This window comes from Idiotropiscis lumnitzeri, chromosome 3 (assembly GCF_059441095.1).
Source record: "Idiotropiscis lumnitzeri isolate Australia: NSW breed Sydney's pygmy pipehorse chromosome 3, RoL_Ilum_1.0, whole genome shotgun sequence".
NCBI classification, from domain to species: Eukaryota; Metazoa; Chordata; class Actinopteri; order Syngnathiformes; family Syngnathidae; genus Idiotropiscis; species Idiotropiscis lumnitzeri.
The window spans coordinates 7176816-7198585 of record NC_142393.1 but is presented as its reverse complement, the minus strand read 5'-3'; the positions used below and the strand labels follow the sequence as shown (position 1 = coordinate 7198585).

The 21770-nt window shown below is 40.2% G+C and overlaps 1 protein-coding gene across 4 annotated transcripts in view; it reads right to left on the bottom strand.

Annotated features, from left to right (window-relative positions):
- The window catches only part of LOC148339695 (voltage-dependent calcium channel subunit alpha-2/delta-3-like), a 104705-nt gene that overhangs the window by 68662 nt on the left and 14273 nt on the right, over positions 1 to 21770 (bottom strand). For all 4 annotated transcript variants that reach the window (XM_088289406.1, XM_088289407.1, XM_088289404.1 and 1 more), the window contains exons 3-4: positions 11080 to 11196; positions 3529 to 3588 (exon numbers count right to left, since the gene is read on the bottom strand). In XM_088289406.1, the coding sequence (XP_088145532.1) occupies positions 3529 to 3588; positions 11080 to 11196 (177 nt within the window). The remainder of the gene's footprint in view (positions 1 to 3528; positions 3589 to 11079; positions 11197 to 21770) is intronic.

The window sequence follows — 21770 nt, the reverse complement described above, 5'->3', positions numbered from 1 at the left end:
GCTAATATGGCACAATATTTGAAAAGTATGCAAATTATCAAACTGAGTTAACTGAGGTAAAATATTTAACTGAGTTACATTTTTTGGGATTAATCACCTGAGTTAATGCTTTAATTTTGACAGCCCTAATATATATATATATATATATACATATATATATATACATATATATACATATATATATATATATATACATATATATACATATATATACATATATATATATATATATACATATATATACATATATATAGATATATATATATATGTGTGTGTGTGTGGTGGGGGTGTGCGTGCGTGTGTGAGAAAGAGAGAGAGAGAGAGAGAGAGAGAAAGAATCACACGTAAATACACAGCATTATATATTGAAACCACAATCTCAGAATGCAACACGCAATCATTTTCATAGAAATTGTGTGCGCCTAGACAGGTCAGTGAAGCAGAAGATGAACTGATTATACAGACAGCAGCACAGGTCAAATATGCTTTGATAACGAAAAACAAACAAACTGGCAAATCTACAAGCACGAGGCCTCTTCTGTGCACTCTTTCGGAAATACCCTCGATATGATTATGGAAAAACAAAAGGACGAGGGAGTTTTTCCCCCCACCTCCAAGCGGGACTACATTTTCAGGAAGTAGCATTAGCGTTGCAATTGGTTGTTTGTCGCCTGCATCCTCCACGGATGGTCTTGATTGGCTGCACCGGGCATGGGAGACTGTTCGACGCTTTCCTATTTACAGTGCATGAGCATTGCGGGTAAAAGAGCGAGGGAGGGAAATCGGAGCAGATTACCGTGCCAATTTCTCTTGGAAGCAGAAGAGCTCTGGAATGGATAGATAAGGAAATTCCAAGCAAACCCCTGCCAGCCAAATATGTATCCAATAGCCAAAAAAACACACAAATACACCCTGAATAGTGATGGAGGAGTTTTGACCCTACAGGGTGGATGGGTATTTTTAACCCAGCTGGTGATAATTACCATGTATTATTCACCGTGGTCTGCAATAAAAAGCAGTATCATAACCACCACCATCGGAGTTGTGTCACAAAAGCTCACATATAAGCAAACCTTTGAAGGTGTTGTGGAAATACAGCAAAAATCCATATTCACGGGGTTTAGCAGTGTAGGTTCTCAACTGAAAGGGAAATTGGGGGGAATACTATTCAATTTTCATTCCAGGGCAGTCAAATCACAATATTGAGTCTGTCCAGTTTAATGAATCCATCCAAACTTGACCCGAGGCAACAGAAGATGATTCACAACAACAAAGAGTGTCCAACGGACGAATATCAGTATGTAGCGTTAGTACGATGGTAAAATAAATTGATTTTCTTTTTCTAAATCCTGCTGGTGTTTTTAAATCAGAATGGTTGGACCTTCCGAGTTCCGAGGCCTAAGCAAACTTCTCAGTGTTACATTGTAACACTTTGGGTCCTAGTTTCATGCACAGCGCAAGTCTAGTGTAAAGTGCGGTCTTCAGATTTGTTATTTTCATAAATGCACGCATTTAGAAACGAGCGCTTGCGCCATTGTGGGCGTGAACAGTCGATTTGCTTCGCGCGCAAAGTGAAGCGGCTCCTCTTATTCCATTTAAATTAAGCGCGGGAGACGTAGGCAGTCTACAAGTCAGAAGCTAGTGATGGGAAAATGAAGCTTCATGAAGCACTCTGATATTTATTTTTACTCCTCAGGATAGTACGCTTGGTTTAAAGATAATGGCTAATGAAATGGAAATTTCCGCTGCATCTTTAAACCAAGAGTGGCATCGAAAGGAGTCAAAAATTCTTACAAGTGAAGCATCATTTGTCCATCACTTGAGTCCATGCAGGAGAAGTTGGCCACTCTGAAGTGGGCACTTGGAGACCGCCGTCCACCTCCCCCGTGTGTCCGTGTGCAACAACCGCCAATCAGTTGTGCTAGAGCATGTAAAAAAAAAAAAAAATTAATTCCCAAACACGTTTAAGCAGACTGGCACCTGCACGAAAATCAAGATGTGATTTTACGTCTGAGCGCACATACACTTTCTACAAAAATAGACGCTCATACGTAACATCCGGGCTTGTGTAAAAGAATTTTATATCAATGACGTACAGCACAACTTCCAGTAGTTTGGAAGGAACGGATCATATCATGAGCAGAAAATTTCCTGGCCTTCACTCTGACACCTTCGAGGGATGACAGCATCAATGCAAATTCACTGCAAAAGGCACACGGACTCGAAAAGTAGTTGAGTCGCAATTCCTCCCAAGTCGGCTTTGCATCACATTCCCATTTAAACCTCAATTTCCTGCTGCGTCTCCCCCTACTTCTCAAAACTCCCGGCTGAGATGTGCACTAAGTCAACTAAAAAAAAAAAAAAAAACATTACAACACAAGAGCACACAACCACGCACACCGATTGCTATTTTGTCTTGCTCCCACCGGCTCTCGCACATAAACGCACATATAAAGCAAGATTGCACTCTAAAAATTAAAGCTGCTCAAATGGATTTGGGGGGGGCAGAACGGTGAGGGAAGACAAAGTGGTTTGGTCAGTATTTGAGACCAGATATTATTAATTTGTGATTCATGAACATTTTATCAGCAAATAACATTCCGATTAATTTATTCTCCAGTGAGGAAAATTGATGAGTTTCCTCCCACATGTGCCTTATAAAAAAAAATTTTTTTAAAAAGCTGACGATTCAGGTAGCATTTGCACGCGAGGTAGGGGACAACTAACAGTGTTTAATGTGTGAGGTCACGCTGTGATTCTAAAATGCAAATAGCATCAAAACTAAAGATGATTTATTTTTTCATATCTGGATTAAACCCCTCAAAGTGCTGCTCAAAGTGCTATGTAAGAACACATTCCCTGAGAAATGATCACACAGTCTTTAGCTTTCCCGTACCTGCTTTTGAAAAAGTGGCAATTATACAACAGAGCAAAAACAATGAATAAATAAATAGCCACGCAGATTGAGCAGAGATTGTTTTGTTACAGGATGCTGGCAGGCATGTGAGGCTTTAAAAACCTCTTCTCAACAAATATTTGCAACACTTTTTTTGTGAAACACTTACATAATGGGCTTTTTGCAGTTTTTTTTTTTTTAAATAAATTCTTCATCGCGTCTGACACAAAAATGGTTATGCTTCACTTTCATTCCGCTGATCAATATTCATCGCCACCCCTCACAAAATGCACAGATGCTAAATCATCAAGTAAGACATGACACATTTCCCTTTCCGAGTTGACTTCGTGAAGCTTTTTTAAGTAAATGTGCATCTGTTGGCATGGTTACTTGGAGGGAACTGTGCGTCCCTGATCCGATGACAGATTCAAGCTGAAACATTTGACAGCAAAAGGGGATTAGAAAAAGAGCAAGCATTTTTAAAAACGGTAAAGCCTGCAGGAGAATATTCCTAATCTCTTCTTTACCATTCTTTCATACTTGCAATACATGATTTGGACTCTGATGAGTTTACCGGAACAAATAACGTTGCTAATGACTGCGTGTTGACGGCAGGAAGCACGCATCCTCACCTGCAGTTCTGGATCCTCTTCGTGCTGTAGGTGGGCTTCCTCTGCCGCCACGACAAGTCTCTGGGAAGGTAGAAGACAAGCAAATGTTAAAGTGAAGAAAGTTAGCGGACTATTTTTTTTAAGGAGTACAAATAATAAGATTCCAATAATTACTTTGGTCAAAATGAAGTGAAAAGGCCTAAAAAAAATAAAAAACTTGATATTTTCGCCAGCTGGGTCCACCCACCGGACGTTTGTCACTGGCCCAATGGGGGTCGTCTTCAGCTGTCGATGTCAGTAGCTATTTTATTGTTTGATACAACATATTAAAATTTGTAAAACACATCTCCCATACTCTATAAAGCAGTGGTGGTCGGTCAAGGCCTTCAAAGCCTTCTCTGCCGGCCTAACATAATCAAGAAATCATGATCCTATTCTTCACATTGATGTCATATTAGATCCTAGTGTTGAATTTTTAGGTTAGAGTTTTTATCCAATCAGAATTAAGACAGTTCGTGTTGCCAGGCAGATTTCACAATACCAGGAGCACGCACTATTTTTTCCGAGGCCTTCAGATACAATCCTGCGGGCGTCTGTTTTGTGTCTCAGGGGAACTTTTACAGTTGATAGACACTTGCAATAGCCAATCAGATCACGAGTTGATGACAGCAAGCCCTTCTCGCTGGCCTTACGTTGACTGTGACAAACGTGGCTTGTGATAGGATACTCACTTGTGAGGGGGCAGCGCTATGCGGAATCAACACACCCGGAAGTCGTAACGGGCGACCGTTCGAAAATCTCAAATATATTCTTGCTTTTTTTAAACCACCGAAGGTGGGAGAAGTGTGGATTTAATTGCAGATACACTTGCAAGGCCATTTTCAAGACGGGCCTTATTTCTCCAGCCGTGGTGTCATAAATGATGCTATTATGAGTTGGATTTATTCAAGTCGGACTTCACTGAAGGTGTGAAAATGCCCAGTCCGCCACTGCTATAAAGATACCACTCAAGGCAATATTTTCTATTTTGACTTCAGCCGGTGGACAACTGGTGCTGGTCGGGCCCTCTTAACAGGTACTTTTCTCCGACTTCATCTGACTTTGCCATTTTGGATATCATTTAATGACATCTTTACGACGTGCAAAGAGCCGCTTTACAAATCGTTACAGCTGTTAGTGCTAGATCAATACGAAAAAGCCCTCAGGACAAACGCAAAGCTGGCAGGCATTTGGCCATCTTGTGAAAAGAGGCCATTTCCCCACTAAATGGTTTGGCAGGAGAAGAAACGGCAAAGTCAGAGTCAGTGCACAACATAAAAACAGACTCAATCATCACTCGATGCCGTTTTACATGTTGACTCTCGCGCTACCGTCAGCTAGTAGCTGCTAATGTCTATTTATGGGTGACTGATGGATTACACACACACACACACGCACGCACACGCACACGCACACACTGCCCTGGCTGTCCATGGTTCACAGCTGGCTCTGGTGCCCGAGTTGCAGTAATGTACTTTCATTTCATTTCCATCCAAATGACTTCATTGGTAAAACTACTGCTGCTGCCTATCCTCACCTGTGCCATGTTTGTGTTAGAGTTACGCTATCGCTTGCCGGCTGATTGCAAGCACGCTAAGTGAATACCGGCCAATCTATTTATTTATTTTTTTTAACCACAACAAGCCACCTGGGCATTGAATATTGCGTCATGTTAGATACATTTATGAATTTTTACATTCATTCTGGTGCGCTTCTGACAATTTAAACGACCTCCTCTTCTATTTTAAACTCGCAATCCACACACTAAACACTTATGCGTAAATTTGAGGTGTTTCTGCTTCTGCATCAGCCTGAGAGCTGGAAAACAATGGCTTTGGAACAAATGAAGCTCAGGACAGCGGCGAGAGGGGGAGGAGGAGAATGGAATAAGAAAGTCACTTTCTCGAAAGGTCTGAACACTTAGCTTTACACTTCTAGCGAAATGTCAGGCACCACCTGTGAAGTCGATGTCAATAGAACCACTTTATACCGGGGATTTTAGGCGTGAGTGGGTGATGGAGTGAGAATGTCTTATTGTGTTTTTCCCTTTTACAATGTTTTGAGATATTAGGCTTTTCAGAAATTCTCTGTTCTGCAGCCATTTTCGCAAATGTCACTTCGCGTGTGTGTGTGTGTGTGTGCTGTGACTGTATGCAACCATTTTTGACTGTGAATGTGTTTGACTTCATAAAATCATGCAGTTTGTTTGACAGAATATCTATGTACAAAGTTCTATTAGCGTTTTCGGGATTGGAATGAAAATGTAATTTGTGAACCACACCACCCATCCAGGTTTCATGGAAATATATTTTGTCGTCGCTTGTTCCTGAAACAGGACCATCCTTGGTGTTAATTATTGCACAGTACTTACTTTTCAATTCTCTAACATAAAGCAATTATTTCCCCTTCAATGAAATACATTTGCCCATTTCATCATTTTCATCACACCCTTATCCCAAAACCGAGTGCATTCCTCTGACATGTTGCGCTCATTTAGTGCCTTTCATTATTTGACAACCTGTGATTACAATTTAACTGACAAAGGATTTTGATTGTATACACTTTTGAAATTCAAATGAGACCCCCGTTTCAGCCGTCAACTTGATTGGCTCATTGTTTCAAAGACATGGATGTTACTCGGCTGCAAGAAACATCAAAGCAAGCGAACACTTGTTTATTTTTTTTTAAACCAAGTGTTTGATGTTTGGCTTGAGGTGGGCTGAGCTGGACTGGGGTCAGCGCACGTCAGCTGGTCAATAGGACTGGGGAGAGCAATTACTATCGCCAGCGATACCAGGGGAGAGTTGCAGGCTCAACAAAACGGAAAAGTGCGCAGTGACACCTTGGTTTCTGTGCTTGGCTCATTGGCACTGGCTCAGAGCCAAGTGGACAAAAGCGTGATGGTGAGACAGAAACTAAGCGGACATTAAAAGGAAATTACATCAGAGCACATCAATAATCCACATTTGCAAATACTACACTGCAGTCACACAAAAATAAAACTTTATTGACATACTAACTTACAAGTGAGGCAAATATCATTTTTTTAGAACGATATTAGGTATGCTTGGTGCCTGCTGCAATAATTGGAAATTTAAGTTCAGGTGAAACGATATCAGCAGGTAAGGACTGATTGAAGAAAATGTGCCATTAAAGGAGAAACAGAGCTTAAAAACTTAAAAGCTTTTGAAGTGCATCGTGAATGACTGAACTTCAAAGAGTGTCGCAAAAGCTCCATCTTAACTCGGGGAACAAGCAGCAGTCTCTTGTTCCTTCTTAGCGCGTCTTTGCATGAAAATATGGACAGGTCATTTTTATTGTAGATGCAACTGTGGTGGACAGAGCAAAAACTGCTAGATTTATTTATTTATTTATTTTTATTTAGTTTTAAAAATGTCTTACTTCAATAACACCATTACACGCACACACCCCCCCCCCCCCCACACACACACACACGTAGTAATTTTGACATACCATCACCCCTTTTCAAATCAAAACTATTACTGTAAGAAACGATTAAATCGAAGACTTTTTTTCTCACCTAAACACACCTTCAAAGAAGACAGATATTTACAGATGCACCCCTTGCCGCTCAGCAGGTGGCAGCGAGCGATAAAGAGGGGGAATTGACACAGACACTGGGAGATAAAACCACGATGACGGACAGGGCTGAGCGCCTGCACGGAAATTGAATCTCTGGAGTGCAGCATACACTTTACAAAGAAAAAAAAAAAAAGAAAAGAAAAGAAAAGAAAAAAAAGGAAACAACAGAGATGTGAGCGGTGGTTCAAAGAGAGAGAGAGAGAGAGAGAGAGAGAAATGAACCAGACAAAAGAGAGAGGGATTTTTCAGGACAGCTGCGTGTGTGTATGCTAGGCCTGACAGATGAGAATTTTGCTAATATAGGCAGAGGGAAATTGGATAGAAAGTGAGATGAAGAGAGAGGACTTGCCATGGACTTCCATTGTGTGTTGCTGACTAATAAGTCAGCGAAAGGTGAGAAAATGAGAAAGGTGGCAATGAAGTGGAATAATGATAGCTCCTGATAAGGAGTAAATTCTCCATCCATTTAGGTCATTCAGCCTTTCTTCAATTTATCACATTTCCAAGTTTGATTCTTTATCATTTCCAGAATCTTCGGCTATAATGGTGCTTCCAGTTGATCAAATGCCACCGCGTTAACCCCTATTTTGCAAGACAAATTCATTATGGTGTTATTGTTTTGGGAGAAATCCCTCTCCCAAATACCTGTGCATAATCCTGAGAGACAAGCGTTTGCATGAAAGATTAACTTGAAACAAATGTGTTTTTATTGTTCATCCCCTTATTGTAACAATCGATCTTGGTTAAAGAACAAAATGTGCAGCCTGTGCCATACAGGTGGTTTATTATTTGAAACAATGATTCGTTCCTTACATTGGACGTACGATCTCATGTCAGATGTCCATTCAGTATTAAGTTGCTATTGCTATAAAATGCAGCAATGTATGAACGAGACATTCAATCCATGATCCTTTTTTTTTTCATTTCCATTTCTATTTGACAGTTAAAAAGAACCACAACAGTGAAACTAAGAACCACGTCTCATGCCAAGTCACAACCCAAAGACTAAAAATGAGTTTTAAGACGAGTTTTACAGCTGGGAAGCGAGGGGTTGCTTAACATTTAGTGGGAGATCATTCCAAAGAGAGATACCGGCAACGGAAAAGGCTTGATCTCTTATGAGCCTTCGCTTAGTCCTCTAAAAGCGTCTGGTCCGCAGACCTGAGGCACCGGTCGGGTGCGTAAGCGTAGAGGAGCTCAGAGAGGTAAGCTGGGCCAAGACCATTTAAAGAATTGAAAACAAATATTAGAGTCTTAAAAAAACTCTAATATGAACAGGGAGCCAGTGACGGAATGCCAGAGTACTGTGCTCTCTCTTACAAGTACCAGTCAATAGGCGAGCTGCAGCATTTTGGACCAACTGGAGACGCTTGAGAGAGGACTGGCTGACTCCAAAATAAAGTGCAACAGCATAATCCATCTGAGGTGTGACAAATTCAGGAATTACTGTTTCAAAGTGCTGTTGAGAAAGGAGATACTTTACCTTAGCCAACTGCCTAAAACGAAAAAAGCTGAATTTAAAAACAGCATCAATTTAAAATTAATGTCCAGTTTAAGACCCAAGTTTGAGCAGTTTGTTGGATTTATATAAGGAGCCATGAGGCCCAAGTCAGCAGGATGAGATGTACAAGGACCAATGGCACAGAACACCATAACTTCTCTTTTCTTTTCATTGTAACTCAAGAACTTCAATGCCATCCAGGTCTTGGTTTCCTCCAGACAAAACAAAATTAGCCTCAATGAGAAAGTAGGACATCACAGTCATTCGCATAGCAGTGGAAGGAAATACCATTCCCTAAGATGGAACCCCAAAGGAGCAGATACATTGAAAACAGCAAGGGCTTAAGATTGAACCGTGTGGAACACCGTTTGACAATGGAGCAGTGCAGGACTCAGAGCAACAAAGGTTAACACAAAAAGTTCTAAATCACAAAAATAAAGAAGTGTTTTGGTTGTTGCTGTTGCTCTTTCAGTATGGTTGCATATGAACTACTAAATCTACAGCCAAGATTGTTGCTCTCAGTGTCACCATCCCCGTGTGAATCTTTTTCCATTGGTGTTAATTGACTCGAGCCTGACTATCTCCTCACATTAGCTCTCACAAGATTTACTTCACACTCACAATCCCCTGAGATGAACAATTATCAGGCATGCGGCATCCAGGAAGAGGGCTTGAGAGGAGCCATTAGCCCACAGAGTCCTTATATCTTCAGGGGTTTAACGCACTCTCCAGGAGATGACACACAAAGAGAGTCACAGTATGTGACTGAACTCAATGCATCTTATCATTGAGCGCAAAGAAAATGACTTGTCAGAAGGCACATTTCACTCCCAGTGCCAACAAACTCAAAATACATGACGGTAGTACAAAAAAAAGGAAAAAAAGGTGAAACTAAGTGAAAATTATCATATGGGTTTAATAATTATGAACATTGTTTGATAAAAATGGCTATGGAAGAATTCAGGGGATTGAGATTTCCTTGCACATCAGGCTGAGTGAAGACAACCTATAGCTTAACAGCAGCAAACATAAGCAAGCCTCATCTATATTTTACACTAGATAAAGTGATCTTTATTTGTGGACACATGACACAACACGGGCAAAAATGTTGCTCGCCTTCTGTGAAAGAAAGAAAAACCCACAATGGTCAGTGGAATGGAAGAAAATAATCAAGATTGTCCTGAAACTGTAGAGAGCACTATTATATACATTATGAGATGTGTTTTTTTTTTTAAACATATGAGATGTATTTTTCAAGTGTCAATCACTGATACTGAATTAACATGGAAAACCGGCGTCTGCTTTATGTGTTGGGAAGTGAAACATGTTGCAGCATGCCACTCTCTTCTGCCTAAACTCTTTAACTGGATTCCCCCAGAGAAATCAAATTTGTGCTACTAGCCCCATTTCGTCCTGATAGGATCTATCACCTGGAGCTACAGAATGACACATTAGGAACCTCAGTGAACACGCACATGCACATCCACAGACATAAGGATTTGATCACTCACATATATTTACTGATGCAATATTGAGAATATTCTGCATAGAAGGATGATCCAGGAATATATGGAAAAAAAAATTAGGCTGCGTTTAATTATTATTCATTCAGTCCAACCAAAATCATGGAAGACAAACAAATGGAAACAAGAAAATGCTTTCTGGCATATTAGGTGAAGATTTGAGTCGGTAAGTTAGTAAATCAAGTCACCTCTCCACAAAATTTCTGTAGAATCAAGCCATTACTTTATTCACACAAGTTAAGAGTCACATCAGAATCTTACGCAGCACTACATATATTGTGCATGAGTGATTATAAAATGTGTTCTCACTCATCAACGCAAACAAGTACATTTATAGATTGAAAAATTCAAACAACACAAAAAGAAAATTTACAAATCTGAAGTAAGTCATTTAATTTCATTTTTCAGGTTGAAATAAATTCGGGTGTAAATTATTTGGAAGAATGCGTCTTATTCTTTAACATTTGCATGAGTGTTTACAGAAACCTATTTATTTAACACTATTCCTGTGATGATATATATTAATTTGTTAGATAATATAAAAAATGTATGATTTTTATATGTGTAATCATCCATCACTCTCCAAAATAAAGGACCAAGTTTTCAAAAAAAAAAAATATTAAATGCAGTGCATCGAAGACATATTTGTACAAATTTAACAATTTCCAGCAATTTGTAATCTCCACAAAATGGACGACTAGGATGTCCGTTTTAAAACAGCTGCCTGGTGAAGTTTGCCAATCTAAATTCCTGACGGGAAAATAGAGGTGTGTGAGCCTATGGACCGAACGGAACACATACGAACCGAACCGAAAAAGTATTATTTATTTTTTTATTTTTACAATATACCCATGTTCTTAAGATCTCTTTAATTTATGACATGCTTAGATACAGTACGTGTCGTACCTTCATCGCCTGGGCTTTCTTGTGAAACATCTCCTCCATGTTCTCAGCCAGTCTCTTCACCAGACGCAGTCCATCAATCTCCTCCACACGCACAGCCTTGTCGAACTCCTTGTATTTCTGTACGGGGGGGGATGGTGCACCATTATGAGAAGATTTGCAGATTTGTCACTCATCATATTTTATTTATATCAGACAATGAGCTTGAATATTTGATATATCACACAGTAATTTAATAGCTTTTTAAGGTTTGATTAATCATTTGAAACTTTTTGGCGATAAGGTTGAAACCACAACTAAAACTGCAAAAGTGCTTATTTCGGTCGTGTCGTCGTCTATAAGAATTAAAGCAAGCAGCTCAGCCATGACATTTATGTGCCACCTTCAGATTTTACCAACCAAACAGAAAGAGGAAGTGACACACCACTTCCCTCGCTGACTGCCCCACGCCGAATCCTATTGTCCCAATATAAATCCATTCACACACGCTTGCCATAAGCAGCACCTTCTCTCGGGACAGTGACATTAAGTCTGGTTAATTGCAACAACCATATTTGCCACACACACGTTTAGTTGAGGAATACCTGATCAAATTCACATACACACACCAACACACAGATAAGCTAAGCGAGGGAGTTTCTACCATATGATTTTCTAAAATATGTGCAAAGCTCCTGGTAAAGATTTTTCACTCTTGAGGGGATTAAAAGGGAGATTACGGTCATATCATATGGTGTGCCCTCCCTGCTTCTCGGCACATGCTCTTAGCTGCTCCTACACAGTAGCAGACAAAAGAGCAGGGTGACGAGAGGGACAAGTTCGTGGGAGGATAGGAAACGGTCCAGCAGTTTTAGAGATTTAAGTAATTGGCTGAGAGTGAACAGATTGTTCTCAGAAGAATTTAGCAGGATGTTGTAATGCGCTATACTTGGTAGAAAATGTGTATTGTGGTTTGCATGATTTTAATGGAGGATTTGTAAAGATTAAACCCGAATCATATCCATGTGGAAAATATACTGCGTTATGGCCACATGGAATATTTTCAGGCATGTCCAAGAAGTTCTCAATAATTTGGATCATAGTAATTGTTTGCTATCCCAACAATTTTGTTTATCGATCCCTGTTGGGACAAAAAGGATCCGTGCTTGAATTAAACTGGGCTCGCCGATGATTAAGCTCCCATCACAGGCTACGTTTACATGGAAACTTTCAATCGGATTTAACAACCAGATCGGAATAAAACTGCTGCATGTACACATTCGGAATATTCTGAGTCGATCAAGCCCATTACTATCACGATTTTATTCCGAAAGGAGGGGTGATTTATGTCGATTGATAATCTGATGGGTGCGGATGAAAACACTTATTCAGAAATTTCGGAACAAACCGTCTTTAGCACACGTGTCTGTGATGTCAGTATATGCGTCTCTGTTAGCATATGGCTAGAAGATGCAGAACGAGCAAAAGACAAGAAGAATGAATTGAAAAGTGCCAGCTGGAGGATACGTCGCGGCTTGCAATCGGGTAAATTAGGTGAAGTAACGCTAACGTTTAAAGAACAGAATGGACGGAGCAATGTTTTGTTGATACGAAAGTCACAGCGGCTTCTTTTTCTTCTAGATCTCTACTTCTAATTCCGGTAGATCTGCGCATGTCAAAACAATTACCGTATTTTTACAGCCAAAAGACGCGCCGTATCAAAGGGCGCAGCAACAGTTGAGGGGGCTAGATCTGTATTTATCAGCGCGCCGCACTACGAGGCGCATGTCAGCATGCTAGCTCGCGCATGCTAGCTCGCGCATGCTAGCTCGCGCATGCTAGCTCCTCCTCAGATTGATCAGAGATGTTATGGAAACACATCTAATTGTCAACTTCAGGGGAGGGATGTCACTGGTCAGCACACTCCTTAGAGTCACGGTTTCAAATCAAAACCATAAATATCTCTGAACAGCATACAAGCAAACAATGAAACAAAGAACTACAATTAACACAAAACACGCATCTCTCATGCCATTCATATCACCAAAAGAAATACAAATAACACAAAAACAACAAGAGGGAGAAGCATTACAAAATGTTCAGAGCCAGGTCGTTTTTTTTGGCCGAGGCGAAGCCGCTGTGACACTCACCTTGCATGGGTGTGAAACGAGGGACATACTTTGTACACTTAATGTACAATCACGGTGGTCAGACACAGTTTTACAACAACCAATCAATGTTCAGGAAGTATATGGGCCTGCGAGACAGAACTGCCTATTAAAAGAATTAACGGCTCCTAAGTAGATTTTTAGAGCAATTACAGAGATTAGAGGGAAGTAGGTTTGATACCTTACGGCACTTTTTTTGAACGAGTCCAATTGCAGTATGATGAAAGGCAAATAAACGGCTCGTTTGTAAATGTTCACTTCTTCTACGGATTTGTCTTTTTCTCTGGATTACGGCAAGGCATTTCCTTTCGGAAGATTTAAAAAAAAAAAAGTCTCTTTGAAATGCACTGACATCGGTACCTGTCAAATTACGTTTGGCTGACGATAACTCCAATTCCTCTACAGTAAGGTTCAAAAAGTAAGCGGGGCACATGTAAGAAAGCAAAAAAAGAAGCGTGTTCTTCAATATAGCCCGGTGAAATGACAAATATTATTTTTCCTTCACAAACACCGACATGGAGCAGTACTGCAAAGTATAAGCATACACATTCAGGCGAATTATGACTGATGACTCAGCAGGCAAGTCGCGGTGGCTTCATCCATGTGAAATCGCAGAAATAATCCCTCTTACTGGGTGACAAGTGCAACACTTCGCTAGGGAGTGTGGGTGGGGTTGTCGGTGAGGAGCGAGGCTGTCAATGCAGGTTTTAGGACATTGTCTCATTTTGCCTGAAAAAGATCCTGTGCACAACAAAGCAGTCGTTTGTCTATTCTGCTAAAATCATCCCTATAATAGTGTTATGGAAGGACTTTATTGTGCAACATCAAAGTAAAGTATTCCATCTTTTTTAGGAGCCAAGCCTGTCACGCTACAATACTGTCATGAAAATAAGCATAAAATGGAGTGGAAGTTGATTCATTATAAGTTTACCAGCGCATTAGCAAAGATGGGCATTTCGTCCCATAGACGGAACGCTTTGTCCGTCTGGCACATGAATGGACGAGGGACGGACTAGGCACGAACTGAAGTGGGTTTAGGTCCGTCCCTTTAATCATCCCTAACCGGGTAAAGTTCCGTATGTATAGAATTCAAATATTTGCACTCGGGCTGAGAGTGAGCGAGACAGAGACACAGAGAGAGAGACACGGAAACAATACGTGGCCGTGTGAAGAAGCAATTGAGAGCCAAAATAAACATCTAAATTGTCTCATTTGAGCAAAGGGATGAAGTGCACGAAGTACAGACATCTCTACAGTGTCAATCCAGTCCAAGATTTTTTGGGGGTTGTAAAAAGTGACTCCTGGTATTTATAATATCGACAATACCGCTATTTAATAACGTGGAGACATGCAGCTATATGTCCGAAGCGGCTAATGTATGTACAATGTGTTTTATGTGTTTTATGGCTAAATTTAGATATTGTGGCTTTTCATCAGGTGTGTTTTGTAGTCCGGAAATTACGGCGAGTGGATGTGAATAGGAATAAAAAATGAACCACCTAATGAGCTTTAAATACCATTAATGAAGTCGGAAATCATTAGCCTCTTGTCACGGACCCTTTTTTTTTTGGGTGGACTAGTGATAAGTAAGGACGGAAACTTTAAAAGGAAGAAGACGGATGGCGACGGAGGATGATTATTATTATGAAAAATGACGGAGGGGGGGGGACCGGCAAAACGGATTAAAGTGTCCATCTTGGCACATTAGGGTTTGTTTGTTTTGTTTTTTTATCTCACATGTCAAACTATAGCATACAAATGTTAGTGTCAATGAGTTTTGATTTGGGAAGAAAATTCTCCTTGTTAAAGAGCCCCGGAAGATTAGACCAAAGTCACCATTAATCCATAATTAAATTATCTAATAATATACTTGTAGAATTTGCTCCTTTTCATTAAATTTGCTATAAAGATTGAGGGTTGCTTGTCTCCAGGACATCGACAAGATGACATAAGGTAACAGTCAATAGTTTTGCTTGTTGTAAAATAAGTTCAATATTTTTAGTCCTTATTCACACATATCGACGCTTTGGCTGCAGCAACTTGCGTTAAAATGGAGCATCTGTTCGTGTTCACCAGACGAGCAGGATGTCCTGCTGTGGAGTGTGGCACACAATGAGATTCGGCCTCACTTGCCAGTCGGCAGATGAAAGCAAACGTTTTGCCATTCGCACAGACTGACTGCTTACATGGCATGGCACAGCACCAGTTTGCCGACACTGGTTGGGACAAAATCAAGCCAGATTTTTTTTTTTGGGTAAATACAAAATATCATTTTTGGAAAATATTTTAATCATTCGCAAGGGTTTATTTGAGATAATTTTAGAAGCTAATAACTCAGCAGGATAGTGCTAACATTGATCTGTGGAAGGTTGGTAATGAAGAAAAGAAAAACACAGTACCATCTGTTGCGCGTCAAAACATTCAAATCTGCATGATATGTTTATTTTAGGTGCACACAATTGGACTCATTTATGTTTTTGTTTTATTTTTGCCAAGTTAACCTCAATAAATCGAACCTCTTAGTTAACTGGATCGCTGCGGTCACCCAGCATTGTCATTAGGAATCCCGAAAACTAGATTTTTTTTTTTTTGCTGCATATCGGAAAACTCAATTAGATACCTTTACGCTTCAGCAAATCTCAAGCTCTCCGTTTAGCGAATATCATGTTTCATTTAATTTTCCACAACAAAACACTGCCCAAGACTACTGATGTGATTACATCAGGTTTGAGAATTTATATTTATTTTATTGTTTTCGTATTAATGCAAAGAAAATGCAACGAGAGAAACCCATTCAATTGAAACCAATTAGATCAGACTGGAATGATTGCAGGAATCATTTCAAAGGGATTTTCCCGCATTTTCAGCAACCATCACATGACAAGTTTATATTTTGATATCTCTTCAAGAGAGTTGTATTGTACAGAAGAAGATTAGGACCATGAATGAAAAAAAAAGGTTGGAGAGATTCTGACTTTATTCTCAGAATTCCAACTTTGAGTCAGAAAGTCAGAATTCCCACTTTAAAAGTGAGAATTCTGACTTTAATCTCAGAATTCTGACATTAAAGTGAGAATTCTGAGATTAAAGTCAGAATTGTTTTTCCGTAGTATTGTTTTCATGTTTTAATATTTTTCTTTCTTTTTTTTTAAACACACGTAGAGTATATTTCTATTAAGACGACCATTGAGAAAGATGGTGACTTCCTGGAACAGGGATTCAAAATCTGAACAAATTGGAACTCTGGATTGTGTTCCGACTCACAGGCTCCATTTTATTATAACAGAGAACATCCTTTTGGAAGTTGAGAGCCGTTCCCTCTCATTGGTCCCATTCAGCGTGGCGTGTTAGCGCATAAGACTCGCGGGTTACATCATATGCATCTGTGACAATGTGCATTAGCCTCTCGGGATTTGATGATAAAGTGATTAATGGAGGGGCAAAAACTTCATTTCACACAACGACTGCACCACGGTCTCCCAAATCCCAGCTCATTTAACGCACCACCGATACTCGCTCGACTCAAGCCCATTTTCACACGACCGTTTGAGTCCCGTAGAAGTCCCGATCGAAAATGTGAGCCGAGGCATGTCGTGCTAACCCCTTGATCATCATTACACTTCCTCTGTGCTCCATTGTTAACAGGCGGCAGGTTCGGTGTACTTCTTAAGGGGAAATTCTTCAGAAAACAACCAGTTACAAGTGCACACATCGTATCATTTAAGATGTTTTTTTTTTGTTTGTTTCATTCAGCCGTCCAGTTTCTTGAGCCCTTCTTCTGCTCACAGTCGAGCGACTAAAGGAGGCATCTGGTGACGAACACAAAACAGAACAGTCTGGGTGTGCTTATGGAAAGAAATTACTGGCACGATCGGGAGTAAAGTTTCTGTGAAATCAAAGTTACCTTGAAAATTTTTTTTTCCTCCATAGATATAAACACGTAATCTTCCACCAAGAGTACTGTGTTGCTCTTACCAATTTAAGTTTCAGTACTTCAGTTCACCAGACTTTTTTTTTTGTCAGAAGCTGTTCTCATTATAAGATTGATTTAAGACAGAAATAATTAATTATAATGAATGGATAAATGGCAAGCGGCACAGTGGACAACTGGTTAGGATGATGGCCTCACAGAGCAGAGGTCGTGGGTTCGATTCCGGCTCCGGCCTTCCTGTGTGGTATTTGCATGTTCTTCCCGTGCCGGTGTGGGTTTTCTCCGGGTACTCCGGTTTCCTCCCACATTCCCAAAACATGCATGGCAGGTCGATTGGTCACTCTAAATTGCCCCTACATATGAGTGTGAGCGAGGATGGTTATTTGTCTATGTGTGCCCTGCGATTGGTTGGCAACCAGTTAAGGGTGTACCCCGCCTACTGCCCGAAGATAGCTGGGATTGGCGCCAGCATCCCCCATAACCCTTGTGGGTTATAATGGATGGATGGATAAAAGGCATTTTTAGGGGGTAATGGAAAGAAATGATTATTACCTGATTATTACCTTATTGAAAACCATGTAACACCAAAATAGTGAATTCTTCAGTCATTGGTGCAATCATTTATCACTAGTACAAGACAGTGTATATATCCATCTATTATCTGAGCCGCTTCTCCTCCCAAGAGTTGCGGGCGTGCTGGAGCCTACCCCACCCATCTTCAGGCAGTAGGGAAATTGCAGGGCACACAAAGACAAACAACCATCCGCACTCACAAACACACTTAGGGGCGTGTCCAATCAACCTACCATGCATGTTTTTGGGAGGAAATCGAAATACCCGGAGAAAACCGACGGGGAGAACATGCAAATTCTATATAGGAAGTCCGGAGCGGAATCGAACCCAGCACCTCTATTATATATATATATATATTGTTGAGTGTTGTTGACAACACTCAACAACTCCCAAAGCGATATTTGTAATTATAATTTCATCACTTGAGAGGAAATAGTGAAGTAGTGATGGAGGGAGGCAGCACCTAAAAGGACAGGAGGAACAAGGGGTGATAAAAAATACCTAAAGGCATCACCTTGTGTCAGGTTATTTTACTTTTCTAACATTTTTTCCGAGAGCATTCGTGTGACTGAGAGAGCGACCACAAGCAGATGACAAATAAACAGCGACTGATTTTGCATTCCGACAAAAGTGAGTGGCAGGAGCGTGGACCCAAACCCAGGTGGGGAAACCACTCCCGAATCACAGGAACTCTCCAAAAAAAAGCAAATCATTGCTGTGCCCTCCTTCTTTCATCGCCTCCCTCTTGCGGCAGGCGACAAATTGTTCCTTCAAAAGAAGAGCGCTGACCGGAGACGAAGTGGAACAATTAATTTCACGCTTGTCCTGGCTGCCTCAAAAGCAGGTTGGTCCGAGTTCGTATCTGCTGGTACAGCGATGGAGGATTGCACATGTACGCGTACTGGAAATGCTCAACACCAAGATAAAGCTCAATGATAAACATCAGCGTTTTTTCTCGCACGGCTATTCCACCATTTTAGAATCTATCAGGAGGGTTGGCTTGCACTGATTTGTGACAGAATAAGAGCATAATGTTCTTCCGGAGGTGGGAGTTTAAATTCCTTCTGGCAAGGAACTCTGCTAGATGTTCCCAGCAGACCCTCACAATATGTTTGAGTCTGCCAGGTCGGCCCGGCATCTTCCCCCACCATCGGAGCCAACACGCGTGTGTGAAATTACTTGATACTTCTCCCCAAAAAAACTACAGAATATCAAGATGCATAATTTAACATGGCAGTTGCGGGCTCCTTGAAGCTCTGAGGACTTCAAGGATTACCATATTTTCCGGATTATAAACCGCTACTTTTTTCCTAGATTTGCGGCTAATACAGCGGTGCGGCTTTTCTCTGGATTTTTCTTTCACCACTAGGGGCGCTCAATAGTTCAGAAACTACGCTAAATAAGTCTTGATTTTTTTTTCTTTTGAGTCTATTCTGTTTTAATTAGCAAAGTTTTCACAATCTGTTTATGTACATTTATGTACATTCAAAGTACAAAATCGTTCTGTACATGTAGTAAACAACCCATTTTTTTTCAACATAGAAAACTGCGGCTTTTTTTTTTTTTTTTAGGAGTTGCTGCAGCATATATACAGGTGCGCCTCAGTCCGGAAAATATGCTACTTTAAAATGTAAACACATGCAGAGATTTATAGAAATAAAGTGTTTCATCTTGATATTTAGAATGCCTACCTTATTAAAACATGTTTGATCATTATTGTGAGATGTAAAAAAAGAAAAAAAAAAAAGAGTGCCCTCACAGATGATTATCATAAATTATTCGCGTTAACACAAACCTTCAAACATTATTCTGATTTCAAAAGTGTTTCACTACACATTAATCAATACACAGGACAATATATACATTTCATCTGTCGGCCTAAATATTTCATCAGTCCAACTAAATATTGTCCAATTAAATATTGACATTAACAGAACAGCAGCAGACGTGAGTGGAACTTACAATAGTGACTGCTTTCACTGGACCAAACCCATGTTGCTCGTTCTTATCATTTAAAAAATATGCACCAACATCCATTAGTCTACAAAGTCACCCAGACCTTCTCCGTGCGTGTGCGCATGTGTGTTTGTGTGTGCGCGTGTAAGTATTTCTGCCGATTTAAACGCCGCCTGAGGCTTATTGAGTGGAAGCGTAGGATAACAGCTGTACACTAACATGAGCATGCACCATGCGCGTATGCCGTCATGGAAGGTCCTGTAGCATTGCTGCTCGAAGGAGCTCGGAACATTTCCCAGTGTGCACGGCGTCTGTTAGGTATGCACCATTGCTCGTAAGAGTCGAAGCCAAATTCCCGCTCTCGCTAATGGCTGCCATGTCCTCACATTCAACGCGATCATAATGGCCCCCTCATCTGCACACATGTACTCCTGATGGCTTTGGAAACTTTATGTGTGCGAGAAAAAGAGGGACTTTCTCACAAGGAAACGGCTGCAAATAAAAACAAACATTTCTTACTCAATGTTCTGCTTTAAAAGTGTGTACGGCAGGATCGATTTTCTAGAAGTGATCGGGCTGCAAGATTGTTTCGAGGTTCGTCGGTGGCCTGATGATGTCACGCTTTAATCACGTATTTCTCAAATATATTTTTTTTGCCCCTGTGTTTTTAAGCCCTGTGTTTTTTGCCTATTCTGATTTATTAAATAAAAAAAATTAAAATGAAAAAAAATGCATTACTATCACATTGGCGAAGCAGTTCCTATGTCACTTCCGCCAATGCAAGAAGAAGCCGCTGCCCTTCTTGTGAAACAACGGCAGTTGAACATTTACGTTTCTCACTCGGGCTGCAAGATTGTATGAATATAATGTACGTGTGTAGAGTGGAATATTTCTTAATAAAACATGTCCATGTTTTCCCTCTGAATAATCACAAACCACAATCAGTTTCCCAAAGCCACAGAACATTGGCGTGACGTCTTCCGATGATCCTCGCAAAAGTAGGAGTAAAAGTACTTTATTATTTAATTATATTAATTATTATTATCATTATTACTATCATTATTATTATTATTCAGTAACTCAGAACATACAAACTGAACAACCATGGGGTGCTAAACATGGAGGCAAAGAAATATATTACAAAAATATATTAGAAAGCGTGACGTCATCAGCTGGCGGACAGGCCACCGAAGGACCCCGTTACATCTGGTCAAGTGACACGGCTTTGAGCTATGGCTTCTCGTACTACATCGGGAAGTGGTGGCGGCGCTGACGAATGTTGACGTAACAGCAAGATAAGAACGTCTATTTACATCATAAAAAAAAAAAAAAATCTATCAGATTACTATAAAGATAATACGTACTCCATTTTTTGAGCATGGATTCCAGTGATTAGGGGGAACATATTATACATGGATTTCTGACTTTTGAGCAGTCATTTTGCATTACTTCAGTACAAACACCATGAGAAAGTGATTACTTTGGACAAACAGGCTTCCTTTTTCTAAATAATTAGATCATTAGTCATTAGTCATATTTATTCACAAAAATCTAGAATTGTTTCATGCAGCATCTATTTTGTTGCAATATTGAAATGCAAGCTGGAAGGGGAAAAAAAGCTGCTGTGAAAAAAAAAAAATGTAAAAAGAACTTTGCCAGCATTCAAAATGATTCTTTTGTTAGTTTTTACTCTATATTCTATGAAGACGAGCAAAACTAATCTGCAAAGTGTCCTTTGTAATACTCATCAAGGTAGTCAATGTTATCAGAAGAAAAATAATGTTTCGGTAAAATTACACACTCTTGTTTGGTAGAATTTTTTTTCCTCTCAAATGGTGCGATCAGCACTGAGCGCTTCATTTTCCTGTCATTGAAAGTTCAATAATTCTCTCATCAGCTGCTCTTCCAGTCAATATTACAGTCGACTAGTTAATTACCCTCTGACAGAAGAAAATGCCTGGTCCTTCACTGCCATTTTACTTTGCGCCAGTACAAGCAAGCACCTGTTTTCCCCACTGGAGTAATTACATTTACAGTACAGCAATTCGGATTACAGTGAGACCAACGATTATACCATTCCTCAAGGT